General features: G+C 42.2%; 1 protein-coding gene across 1 annotated transcript in view; it reads left to right on the plus strand.

Moving 5' to 3' along the window:
* The window catches only part of TOM1L1 (target of myb1 like 1 membrane trafficking protein), a 42,704-nt gene that overhangs the window by 493 nt on the left and 28,295 nt on the right, over nt 1–13,916 (plus strand). The window contains exons 2-7 of the mRNA XM_062216364.1: nt 2,424–2,508; nt 3,835–3,913; nt 10,310–10,459; nt 11,058–11,183; nt 11,846–11,950; nt 13,445–13,561. Of these exons, the coding sequence (XP_062072348.1) occupies nt 2,424–2,508; nt 3,835–3,913; nt 10,310–10,459; nt 11,058–11,183; nt 11,846–11,950; nt 13,445–13,561 (662 nt within the window). The remainder of the gene's footprint in view (nt 1–2,423; nt 2,509–3,834; nt 3,914–10,309; nt 10,460–11,057; nt 11,184–11,845; nt 11,951–13,444; nt 13,562–13,916) is intronic.

Below are 13,916 nucleotides of genomic sequence, written 5' to 3' on the forward strand. Positions count from 1 at the left end.
CTTGGTTAAGCCCATTTTACGGATGAGGCCAGCCGGCTCAGGCAGGTGACCTCGCGGTGAGAGGCTGCTCTCTGCACGCCAGGTTTCTCAGTGAAAGAGTGCTTGGCAGGGGAGCGGAGGCAGAGCGGCGTGGAGGACCCCTCTGGGGTCCCAGAGGCCTCTCACGGCCACCAGGGGACCACGCAGGCGTCGACCACGCAGGCGTGGACCTAAGTCCTTTCTCTCTCCTGTGGCTGCGCTGCGAATCCCGTCCAGGGACCTGTAGGAAAGTTCATGAGAAAATGGAATTAAAAGTTGATTTCGGTGCAAAATCATTTTGAAACTCATGTGAAAGATTTTTTTTTTCATCCTGTGCATTTTCCATGAACTTTTTGAAGACTCTGTGAAACTTGAGTCTCTATTTAATAGTCTAGCACCAAAATAAACGTATCTTTTAATTCCATTTCCTGCAAGCTTTTTGAAGTGGCCTTGTAGGTGGAAGCCACAGCCAAGTGACTGGTCTCTTCTGGCTGTGCCCGCTCGCATCTCGCTCATCTCCCTGATTTCTCCCTTGGGAACCGGGCGTGGCAGAGGTGCATATTAATGTGAGACAAAGCCCGATAGTGTCTGGAACTCCGCGCGATGATGAAATCCCAGGAAGCTGGTAATTGTAGATGGAGGCTCCTAGTTGGAGTTTAGGCTGCAGCTCGGGTGGTGATTGCTTTGTAGTAGGGAACACCCCACTTAACCCCAGCCTTACTTTCCATATCTTTATGAGATGAGGAAGAAATGCTTTTCAGCGTTGATAGCTCTGTCCTCTTTGGACGCTGGGTATTAGAATGAACCCTAACAGAAACAGGGTCAGTGTGCATCTTCAGAGGCAAAAAAAAAAAAAAAAAAATTAAGCAATCCATCTGCTGAATTATTTAATTCTGTAAACATTTACTGAGAGCTATTATGCCTGGCCCAGGCCCTGAGGAGGAGGCAGAGGTAAGACGTGATCTCATACTTCAGGAAAGTCACTTTATTGTGAGACAGACAGCATAACATTGTAGTAGCCACAACACTGTCCCTTTCCAATACCCAGAAAAGAGCAAACGCAGAGGTTTTGAAAAGGGAGAAGTGATTTCTGCTGTAGTGGAGATGAATGAATAGGAGTGTTCCAGGAAGAAAAAGAAGTTTGGGAGGAAGAGCAAGGACCAGGGAGGAAGCAGCAGGACACCCCTAACAGCACAAGGTTGTTCAGCTTCCTCCAGCGCCAGCCTCAAGCCGCTAAGCAGGCTAAGCAGGCTAAGCAGAGGGTTTCTCCCGCCAAGCCCTTATTCTTTCTCCCCCTTCATTTCTCGATATTTTCTTTCCCTGGTCCCTAGGGTCCCTCCTGCATACAGATTCCCTTTCTCACAGGATGATGTTAAGCTCATTCACAGTGTCCCTCCCAGATATCATTTTGTGCTGAAGGGAAAATTTAGAGAGAGGAAAATATCTGCTTGTTTAATTATGGGGTCCGAGTACAGGAGCCTTCAAGTCTGCCTGGCAGCAGCTTCAGTTAGTACAGGCGGCCGAAGTGATCTTCCTCAGTACTTCTGATTTCTCTTTCTCATCCTCCCCACCACACACAAAGTAATAAATGATTTAAAACAAAAGCACACTCTGCCTTGCGGCGCCGGCACCCCAGGTTCTAGTCCCGGTTGGGGTGCCAGATTCTGTCCCGGTTGCCCCTCTTCCAGGCCAGCCCTCTGCTATGGCCCGGGAGTACAGTGGAGGATGGCCCAAGTGCTTGGGCCCTGCACCCCATGGGAGACCAGGAGAAGCACCTGGCTCCTGGCTTTGGATCAGCGCGGTGTGCCAGCAGCGCGCCAGCCTTGGCGGCCATTGGAGGGTGAACCAATGGCAAAGGAAGACCTTTCTCTCTGTCTCTCTGTCTCTCTCTCTCTATCTCTCACTGTCCACTCTGCCTGTCAAAACAAAAAAAAACAAAAGCACAAGATTCAACGTTCTAGATTTGAATGACGGTTGTACCTCATAGTGAGTGCATAGCCTTGGGTAATTCCTTAACCTCCTTGAACTTCTGTCACGTGGGTTGAATGAGACTGCGTACAATAAGCCCTGTGTAGTTTGTCTTCTAGGCGGCGGCTCTGTAAACTCTTAATTCCCTTCTCTGAAAGACCTACAGATGGAGAATTAGCTGGCTTGTTGGGCCCTGTGATCAGGTGTTGTGCTTGAAGTCTTTATTAATAGGTCACTCATTACTGTTGCAACAGCAACACTCTGAACTTGAGTTCTGATTGATTCCTGAGTGACTGGGAATTGCTCAGGAAAAAAAAACGTCTTTGCCCTTTGGTAACATGAACTTGATGATAGTTGCTCCAGCATCCAGGCAGACTATATCAGGAAGACAAGGCTTATTTAATCGCAGCTCACACTCAGCAACTTTTTCTTTGCAGAAAAGGCTACATTTGCTGGTGTCCAGACTGAAGATTGGGGTCAGTTCATGCACATCTGTGACATCATTAACACCACCCAGGAAGGGTAAGTTCAGTGTGGTACCTGGATAATTGCCTCTGATAGGCAGCATCAATGCTATGTGTGTTTTCTCATGCAGATTCTTTGGTTTTCTTATTGGATGTTTTCATCATCCCTTACGAATCCATCATGTGGAAGTGTTGCAGCTGCTTGCTTTGGTGGGTGGAGTATCTGAAAATCCATTATAAATTTATTCCTCTCTCTTTTACCGTTGAGTTTCAAATTATGCTTCTATGAAGCTCAGATTCCTTTAAAAAAAAAAAAAAGATTTAAAAGGGAAAAAAAATAGAAGATTGCCTTCTTTAGGAATTCCATCTCCAGTTGCCAGTGTCTTATATAACTAAAGAGCATTAGCAAGAAACCAGTTGACTCCTGATGGTAACCATTCTCTGGGCAATTGTCTTTATTAAGAAGGAAACAATATGGCAGTCTTTAAGTCCCTATCAGAGGTCAGTTATTTTTTTCCTTCTGAATCCATCTTACTCATGTTTATGCTGTGTTCTTAAAGAATGATGAAGTTGTTACACCCACTTCTTAAATTTTAGAGAACTGATGTTATGAACAGTCATTAAGAAGAGACAGCTAGCTTGAATTTAATTGATTACTGGTTATTATAAAGAGTACAGTTCAATTAATTTTCCTGTACATATTTCATGATGACTCACAGCAAAAGAGATTTAGTCTAGCTTATGTTGATAAAGAAAAAATTACAACTGAATTCATTATTTAGTCCATGGAAAGTACTTATGGTCAGTACTTTTAGGCATTTGTAGTTTTTTTCTCCAATGCCTTGTTCACCATGTGTAGCGCCTCTGTGAGCTTTTTCATTGATAATAACAATTTTTGTATTGAAACTGAAAAAGGGATGCTCATAAATTTTTATCTTGTACTTATAGTTCTACTTTGTAAGATAAAATTGTGGCATTTCAGAAGCTGACCTAGTTTGGTCAGCCTGTGGGATGCTCAGGAAATGCTAATGGTCTTGATTAAAATGATAACCTTCATTGTTTTGGAAGTTATTCCTGGAAACAGGTTTGATGCACTGATAGAGGCATATGGGGATGAGCACATTTCATGAGTGGTGTTTTCTAAGTAATGCTTTTGCATAAATATTTTATTTGATTCTCACAAGGGGGTAGATGATATTGTCTGCCAAGATTCATGAAGAACTTTAGGTTCGAGAAGTTAAGTAAGTGATCTGCTTAGCAGAACCAAGTTCTTAATCTTCGTTCCGTAGTCATTCACCTGTTCACTCCGCATAGGGCTTTTCAGAGGGACTGCTTGTGTTCAGTAATGCCTCAGTTGGTGATTTCAGTCTATTTATCACCATAGGCCAAAAGATGCAGTAAAAGCTTTGAAGAAAAGGATATCCAAAAACTACAATCATAAAGAAATCCAACTTACCTTGTCAGTAAGTACTTGAACGTTATCACTGAGATTGTGGGATCTCCCAACCTATGGTCACATTTTTAATCCTGGGTAGCAAAAAATACTAATGTAACTGAGATATTAGCAAAGAATTCTGTACAGTCTAAGACTCCATTGAGAATGCAGAATAGAGTTTAGTCCATTGTAATAGGATGTAATTTTGTGGGAAGAGAATGTTCCTGAAGAATCAGGGGTTTTTTTGTTTGTTTGTTTGTTTGTTTGTTTTTTCTGGTCAGGAGATACACGCTGATGTTAAAAACATGTAGATGCTTAACTGATCAGAAGTCTGTGTGTGTATTAATTGACCATAATGGAACATGGAGGATGGGTAGAGCTAAAGTCTTGAAAATGTTTCCCTGTCAGTTTTCAACCTCATTTGAACACCTTTGGGGACTCCTAAGGTACTGGCAGCTCAAGGAGTTTCAAATTCCCCTGCCTGATATAATTTGCAATTTGTCTTTTGTGGATTTTGGTGATTCTCCTGTGTGCCGTGTGTCTACTGTTTGGGCCTGGTCTCTCACTTGACGTGTTCCTGTGTTCCCCGACCCCTGACCATATGCCCTCTTCAGTCCTGTTGGTGATTTGCCCATTTTGCTTGGCGTGTGTGTTGCAAACCCTGCCTGCTGCCTGAGGATGAGTTGTGTGGCTTTCTGCTTGCCTTTATTGACCTCAGCCCAGCCCACACTGGCACTAATCAGCCACCTCACACACCTCTTGGGAGCTGTGGGAGTGTTTATCAAGAACACCGTGGGGCAGATGTTAACATAGCTCCAGGTCTCTGGTTTCACATAGAAGATAATTTATCATGTCTTGCATACTTGGAGACCAACTGAATGTGAAAAGTTGAATTGGCAGCCCTCCTGATACTCTCCCTGAGAATCCTTCACGCTGACTCTAAATGTAGTTTTACAGGCGTTTTCTTCCTTTGCATTTTTTACCTTCGCCTGACCTTCAGGCAGGCTCCTCAGGAAGGCCGCAGAATGGAGGAGACCGTGGAGAAGGGGATACAGGAACCTCTAGCAATGCCAGAACCATAGAAATGCCAGGCATGGAAATGCCCAGCACCTAAGTGATTCTCTGCCTGCCCTGTTGTGTTATTCACCAAAGAAGAAGCTGAGTGTGAATGATGTATGCCAAGATAAAATGGCTATGACATTGCATAGGCAGCATTTGAATCCTGTCCTCAAATTCTGAATTACTGTACCTATTGAATTTGCCTCTCACCCTAGAAAATCAAGCCTTTTAAAAGAAAAGGCTGCCATGTGTGATTTGTGTCTTCAACACCTTTGTGAACCAAGCTGGTCCAGGTAGATTAGTCAGTGTACCAGGGTTGAATGAATAAAAGATTAAATGCCTTCCCATGCCTCATCTTCTCTCTTCTAGCATCCGGTGAAGTTGCAAGAGCTATCGAATTTACGGTAGAATTGGGGTAGAAACCTATGTAGATGTGATCTAAAAATGAAGTGGATTCAGGTATCTGAAAGCTAGGAGAATTGAGTGCACAAGATAAGTGTAGAAGATGAATTTGTGCCACCTTCTATATTTCCACCTTCTGTCTATGAGTGTCATTTTTGTCTTCATAGAATTGTTTTCCCTTTATAACTTGCCTCTTTCTCCGTCGTATCTAGCTGACTTGAAATTCCCATGGTTCTTCTATCCAGTCTCCATATCTCTTCCTCTGCCATGTTCCCTTCCCTCTGAGGAGAAGCCAGGGTTCTGCCCTGTGGAAGCTGAGTTATTCCAGAGTGCTGTCCCTGTTGACCCTCCATTTCTCTTTGGGCTCCTTCTCTCCCTTCCCTTCTGATAGTCTAACCTCTCAAGCCTTGTTATCAGCCAGCTACCTGTTCCCCTTACCTGTTCTACTTCAGATAACTATAGCTCTTCTGCCTTATAATTTCCATACTGAAAGGTGAAAATAAGACAGTCTAAAACCAGTGCCTAAATAAGGGCAAGAGCCACAGTTAGGAGTCATACTTATGCCTTCATTGTTGGTGTCAGAGTTCATTAAGAATTGGGAAAATCACTTACTTTCTATAGGATTTTTAAAAAGTGAGCCTTGGACTCTTAATATTATCATGCAGAGTTCCCCAAGTTGAGTATTAAATGGCCCAATCACCTCACCTCAGACTACTCATTACAGTGCAGTAGTGTACTTAAGGCCTTGGAATTGACTTGAATATTCACTTATACCAAACTTAATTATGAGGGAAATTAGTCACTGAAGGAATCACCCAATGTCTGTCAAAGGCAATTATAAGTTTACCAGTAAACTCTTTTAACAAGTAATCCCCACATGTGGCATTTCCATTTCATTACTGTGCAGTGATAAGAGCCTGTCAAAGTCAATTATAAATGTTCTTTATATCACCTGTCATTTGGGTTCTCCATGGACTTGTTAGCCTTCATTAGATCTTAGTGGAATCTGACTGTACTGTGATTTTCTGCCATCAGCTACTAGAACCGTTTTATCAAGAAGCCAATGGTTTTCTTTTGTTTTATAGAAAGATCTTTGTCACCAGGATTTGTTACTCTGCCCCAGAGACTAGTCAATGAATGAGCCAATTGTAGTAAATCTCAACAAGATACTACTGTTATTGTCAGGTGGAAAGTGGCTGAACAGGTTCCCCAGAATTAGTTAACTGGCCCTTGTTGAACCCCCACTAAGTGGTGACTGATAGTCCTTTGGGAAGTGCTGCAGAAGGTGGTTGTCCCTCCAGGAGTTTCTTGAATCTAGAGTGAGAAGACTGAGCTCCTTCCTAAGGCTGTCATCATTAGGGTTGACCATATAGTCACAGTGAGTAATCCGGGTATAGTCTTCGGCTCTGATGGCCCTGGTTGTCACTATTCCTGGTTTTAGAAATTTACTGCAAGAAGTGAAACTACTCAGTAGCTCATTTTCTTCCAGCCTTCTCTGAAAAAGTACAATATCAGCAAATCAACCCATACTCTTCATATATGTTATATTTCATTTAGTCCTTACAACAGACCTCTAAGGGGAGGTGTGATGCCCATTTTGCTGCCAGTGGTGCTTCGAATAAGTAATTGTGCAGCTAAGCTTGCACACACACACAAAAATTTACTTCAGTCTCTTGGTTCTAGGGCTCTTAGATTCTGTATCTCTTCTCAAATTAAGGATTCTTGGTTGTTCTGTTTCTAAAGATAGGTTATCTGAACACATTGCACCAAAGCCCCATTTCAAAATATATAAAAGCAACATATTTAATTTTTCCAATTTGCCACAGTAGGGGTTTTTTTTAATTTATCTAAGCAGGCTGGGAGTCAAAAGTGATACTGGTGAAATAACAGAGGAAGTGGTGGAGGAGTAATGAATCCTGACATTCTGGGTTCCAATGGGAACATAGAACGGACATGATTGCTGATCTCCAGATGTTACCATTCTCAGCATTTCGTGTTGATTCTTTGATCTGGGACATGTACCTCCTCTTGGGAATGGTACCCATTGTCAAAACCTTGGTGCCCAGGGATAAAAGTTGTTTTGTTGAATCCTTAGCAAGAAGTTTAGCATTCATCTTAATATTAAGGAAAGTCAGAGTTAAAGGCTAGGTCTCTCCACAGAACCAGCTAGGAGAAGCAATTCTGTAAACTCACAGTGAACTAGAGACACTTTTACTGTCTATTAAAAACTCATGTAGTACTCAGTCAAGCGAAATGTCATTTGTTACTCAACTTTTCAGTTTTGTCTAACTTTTATAAGTAAAGGTTTATCTTAATGTGTGTATTAATAATTTTAAAATTTAATAATTTTCCTTTGCCTTAAATGTTTTTGTTTCATGTAGCTGCACGTGCTCGGCTTCTGTCTTTTCTGATTGCCTTATTGGTCACACTGCCTTAAAACTATAGCTTTTAGTACCTGCTGCTGCTTTTTGGATTGTCATCAAAGCCACACTCAAAGAGCACAGTATGAAGTCAATTTCAGGGCTGCTTTTCTGCAAGTATGATTATACCTATCATGGTTGTGTTGTGATGTCTGTGACCTCTCTGACTTAAGGTGGTAGCCTGGAACCTAGAGATGTAATTTTCCTTTTTGATCGCTTTTGAAAATCTACTTTGCATGCAGTTTTTCCATTCAAGCTTATTCCTTGCTACCCCAGTTTCTATTCATATTGTTGTATCGAAAATGTTTGTTTCAAGGTGACTAATGACCCTGCTAATCAACAAACCCAGGTGAGTTTTTCTGAGTACATTTTCTAACCTGTTGAGCACCCCAGGCTCCTGAAAACATTTACCAACCTTATTTGTGCCTTATCTCGTGCTTCACTTTCTGTTCCTCTTTGGTTACTTTTCTTGAAGTCCTCTGGCCTGTGTAATAGGTTAACTTCAGTGTTCCAGCCATTTCTCCTCTCTGCTTCACATGGGCTGCCATGATGACTCGCTCGTAGCCCTTCACTCTTCTGAACGGGGTCTGTGCCTAAGCAGCGCCCTGCTGAATATCTGCATGAGTGGCCCACTATCCTTTTAGATTTAGAATATCTAAATGTCAACTCATGGTTTTTACACCTAAACCAGTCGCTCATACCACCCCACACTTGAAAGTTGCCCTTGGTGTCATGCAGAATGAAACTCATTCCACTTTGAGTCTCCCTCTTTCTCAAGTAAACGCTCTGTCTTTTGAAGATCTCCCCGCATCTTCTCTCATTTCCTTCCATCCTTGCACTGACAGCATCTTGTTCAGGCCTTTTCTGCATCTTGCCTGCACTGCCAGATTTTTCTGTTATTCCATGTTTGTTCACCTGATGATTCCCTTGGTAGAGCACTGCTGGAGAACCTTTCCAGAATATTACTTTGCAAACTTTTTTTTGTCAGCGTTTGCTTACGAGGACTTAAACACTGGAGAGGAGCTTCTGAGGAAGTGAGGTTTGTTCTGGTTTACGGATTGGAGGTTCACAGTGCAAGATCTGGCAGCTCCACTGGTTCAGACATCCGGTGAAGGTGGAGGATCGTGAAGGTTCAGTCACGTGGCGAGCCAGAAAAGAGAGACACAGGAAGCCCGCCCTTCTCTATGTTCTGTCTGTGGAAGACATGATTTGATCTTGGGACTCTACCTCAGCAGCCCAATAAAGTGCAGTCACCCAAATTTAGACTCAGGGATTGAATCAAGCCTTCACACCTCATCTATCAGTGATTAATCCATCAACTGTTGACCTAAGTTCATGGGGTTTCACCATCAGCATGAGTTGGGGGAAGCAAATCCTTCTCAAACACACTCCAAGGTTAGAGTAGAGGTGTGATGGAGATACCACTCACCACTAACCCCAGGGGCTTCTTAGGGCCTCAGAGTCCTGTCCAAACTCTTTATATTGCCATGCAGAACCTTGCAGTCTGGGTGATGCCCCAGCTGACTTTTCCTTTCTACTTCCACAGTGTCTTCAATTTTCCCATGTTAGGAAGTCTCTTTTAGTGATAAACCAGAGTACTTGTCTGCCATAGCTCTTTTTATTATTATTATTATTATTAGACAGGCAGAGTTAGAGAGAGAAAGGTCTTCCTTCTGTTGGTTCACCCCCTAAATGGCTGCTGCGGGCGGCATGCTGTGCCGATCTGAAGCCGGGAGCCAGGTGCTTCTCCTGGTCTCCCATGCGGGTGCAGGGCCCAAGCACTTGGGCCATCCTCCACTGCCTTCCTGGGCCACAACAGAGAGCTGGACTGGAAGAGGAGCAACCGGGACTAGATCCTGGCGCCCATATGGGATGCTGGCGCCACAGGCGGAGGATTAACCAAGTGAGCCATGGCACCGGGCCCCTGTCATAGCTCTTATACTTTACCACTTTTATTTTTATACCGGTATTTTTCTAGATATAACTCAATACTCTAATTCTTTTTAATCATTTTACAAAGCCCAGCTTAAAGCAAGACTTTTTCAAAAATATTGTAAGACCACTTGCCCCTAATAACCACATTTGCATATAAAGGTCTATAGCTGTAGTGATTGTGTAATTTATCATCCAAAGCAGGACATTTTTGAGAGATGAATGGTATGCTCTCATTAATAAAGCCAGGACAACAGGAAAATACCTGGACCACCCTGGATAAACTAGGACACACATTACCCCGTCTGGAGCCTGTATGTTTTGCTTGCATTTCCCATTGAACACTTGACATTTACTGCCACATATTGCTATCATTGCTCTTATAATTGTGGCCTGACTCCCTGAGAAGTGTATCTTCTAGGCAGTATGTTATGCTTTTATTTTTCTCATATCCCCAAAATCTGACATTTTGCTGTATATTTCAATAGATACTCAATTATGTTTGTTAATTAGAGTGCTGGTAGAAATCATTCTTTTTACAATTTTTGCCTTATATTTACAAGTCAGTTTTACAGAGAAATATTAATGTTTACCTTTTCTTTCTAATTTAGCTTATAGACATGTGCATGCAGAACTGTGGTCCAAGTTTCCAATCTCTGATTGTGAAGAAAGAATTCATTAAAGATAGTCTAGTTAAGCTGCTGAATCCCAGATACAACTTGCCATTAGACATTCAGAATCGAATCTTGAATTTCATTAAGGTAAGTCTATTGTATACCTTATGAGATGGCAGATTTCTGAGATTAGGGATTTAATAGCATAACCCCCGATTATTACTGTGGTTCCTTATATACTTGAGATTGAACTAGAAACCAGTTTATACAATTTTAGTTACTGTGGAATAAAAATTTCTTGGCATTGGGTGGTACCTTTTTTTTCTAAAGAACTTTAGATAGTCTTTTTCCTACTTTGGTTCAAGTTTCTATTTTATCCGTGCCAGGTAAGAAAGATAGCGTTGTGCATGTTCAATTGTGGTCTGGAGTAGACTGCTGACTACTGTTAAAAGAGTTGCTGGTGCTATTTTAAACTCGATTACCTTTGGATTCCATCCAGCAAAAAATAATTGATAATATTTATCCCAGGGGTTTCATCAAAAATGTAGATACATAGGAATTTGGTGATTTAAAGTATTTAGTAATGTTTTAGCGTTGGAAAATATACATTTCATCTGTGGCATTCAAAAGTAACTTTCTGAATGAGATATATAGTTGTCAGTGCCTCATTTTCTGTCCTGAGTTTAAGCATTGTGTTTTGGGTTTCCTGCTGTTTTAACTTTGGAACTTTCCATCCTTGATTCAGACGTGGTCACAGGGTTTCCCAGGAGGTGTGGATGTAACTGAAGTGAAAGAAGTGTACCTTGATCTGCTTAAGAAAGGTGTTCAGTTTCCTCCCTCAGATGCAGAGGCTCAAAGTGCCCGACAGGAGGTAGGAGGCCTTTCCCTGACCCGTGTAGCCTGAGACAGCTTGGGTCTTGACTCACTGCAAGGGGCAACTATAGCCCCACCCAGGTTAAGCAGGATGCATTCCTTAGAAAAGTATTGTGACATCTCATAGAGTAACCAAGGCCTAGACCTTACTACTCAAAAATGGGATTTAGGATATAATCTGGACTGGTAGGCTGCCCCAGGTGCCTTGTGTTTGCGTTAGCTTTGAGATGCACTGGATAAGACCCCCTTGCTCTGGGATGTCCACCCACCATTGGAGATAAAGCACTGGTCCAGGGAGAGAAGGAGATGCCTTGCACCTGTAGCTTAAAAGGCTTTGGCATGATTGATTGATGTCACATGGCAGTTTATTGTGTAGACCCCTGGTAAAAACCAGAAGCATTTTGTTAAATTGTAATTCTGTTAATAATCCTAAAAGCATCCACCTTTTTTTGAACATCTGTTCTGTCATGATTGTGTTGCTTACTTAGTGCTGCTTTGAAAATGCTGGACAGGTTGTATACCTGGTGATTTACTTTGTGCTAACACCATCTGCCCAGGACTTTGGTTGAGAATGCTTGAGTTGGCTGAGTACTGATGAGATAAACAGGCCTGTGGTGGCTATGTTTATTCAGATATTAATGTTTCATATTTCAAATATAGACTGCTCCAGTTTCATCACATCCGTCAGCATCTGTTCCCACTGCACCAGCTCTTTCTCCTGTAATTGCTCCCAGGAACACGACTATTACGTTAGTCCCAGAGCAGGTAACAACCACAACTGTTTATTGATGTCATTTTTTATAAGTTTTTAATATATATTTTTCCTTTTTAACAATGTTAGGTGTAGGTATTTTTATATCTTCAATTTTCAGAAGGGAGATTTGAAGCTTAGTGATACTCCGGGACTTATCAGAGTTCCCATCAGAAAAATTATTCCTGGGGCTGGCACTGCAGCGCAGTGGGTTCAAGCCCTGGCCTACAGCTTAAGCATCCCATATGGGCACTGTTACAAATCCTGGCTGCTCCACTTCCAATCCAGCTCCCTGATGTGCCTGGGAAAGCAGCAAAAAAAAATGGCTCAAGTGCCTGGGGCCTGCACCTGTGTGGGAGACCCAGAAGAAGTTCCTGGTTCCTGACTTCTGATCAGCCCAGCTCCAGCTGTTGTGGTCATTTGGGTAATAAACCAGCAGGTGGAAGACCTCTCTCTGCCTCTACCTCTCTCTGTTTTTTTTTTTTTTTTTAAAGATTTATTTATTTATTTGAATAGTAGTTATAAAGACATTGTTAGACCTTCCATCAGCTGATTCTCTTCCCAAATGTCTATGAGGGCCAGGGCTAGATCAAGCTGAAATCCTGGAGCCAGGAGCTCCATCTGTTCTTTCATGTGTTTGGCAGGGGCCTTTGTTCTTGGGCCATCTTCTGCTGCTTTTCCAGGTGCTTTAGCAGGGAACTGGACCAGAAGCAGAGCGTCTGGAACTCAAACTGGCACTCTGATATGGGATGCCAGTCTTGCAGGTAGCAGCATAACCCATTGTGCCACAGCATCAGTGCCAGTTTTGAGAATTTTAAAGAGTTATTCTTGACTGTTGGCAGCAAACTACTCAGGATAGCATTTGGTATTCTGTGCAGGTTCTTAGAACCTTCTCCTACTACCTACCTATTACCTTCCATCTCCATATTGCTTCTAATCTTTTCTCCCTTCATTTTTTAGTTTTTAAAAAAGATTTGTTTATTTGAAAGGCAGAGTTACAGAGAGAAAGGAAGAGACAGAGATTTTCTATCTGCTGATTCTCTCCCCAAATGTCTACAACTATTGGGGCAGAGACAGGCCAGGGCTGGGAATCTAGAACTCCATCTGGATCTTCCACGTGGGTATTGGGAGCCCAAGCTCTTGGGCCATCTTCCCCTGCCTTCCCAAGTGCCTTTGTAGGGAACTGGATCAGAAGTGGAACAGCCAGGACTAGAACCAGTACTCACATGAGATTCTGGTGTTGCGGGTGGCAGCTTAACCTGCTGTGCCAGAGTGCCAACCCCTTTGCCCTTAACTTGTAACTTTCTAAAAGCATATTTTGATGTTTATCTCAATTCCTTTAGACAGATTATACATTGGTAAAATAGTATATGTGTATTTATATACTTAACATACAAGTTTGTATATATTAACTTTTGCAAGTCACAACAAATGTTCCCTGAGAGGAGGAAGCAAAGTAGCCATTAATTGTGTGTCATACTGACTGGTGATTGTGTTGCTCTCTACAGATTGGAAAATTGCACAGTGAATTGGATATGGTGAAAATGAATGTGAGAGTGATGTTCGACATATTGTTAGAGAATACTCCTGGATCTGAAAATCAAGAAGACGTAGAACTTCTGCAGGTGTAGTATGATTTCAAGGACAATCAGTCTAAGTGTCCTGCAAACTTACTCTCTAACCTTTGAGCTTTGAGATGGAGGACACTTGAGTATCACCTAATCTGTCCTCCGACACCTTGACTTCAGTCGAGTTCTAAAGTTAAAAAGTTCCAGGAATGACTTTATCCTAATTGCAGTAAATATGGTACTTACCCTTTTCCAACAAATGCTTTAAGTTATAGCACTGGTCACATTCCATCCAACCTCATTGTTTGACATATAAAAATCGCCTCTGTATCCATCCACTCAGCAGAGATGTTGAACTACTAGATGTTGCAAGGGATAAAGAAAGGAGGAGGAGGTATCCTAGTTATTAAGA

Source organism: Lepus europaeus, chromosome 18, assembly GCF_033115175.1.
Source record: "Lepus europaeus isolate LE1 chromosome 18, mLepTim1.pri, whole genome shotgun sequence".
Lineage (NCBI taxonomy): Eukaryota > Metazoa > Chordata > Mammalia > Lagomorpha > Leporidae > Lepus > Lepus europaeus.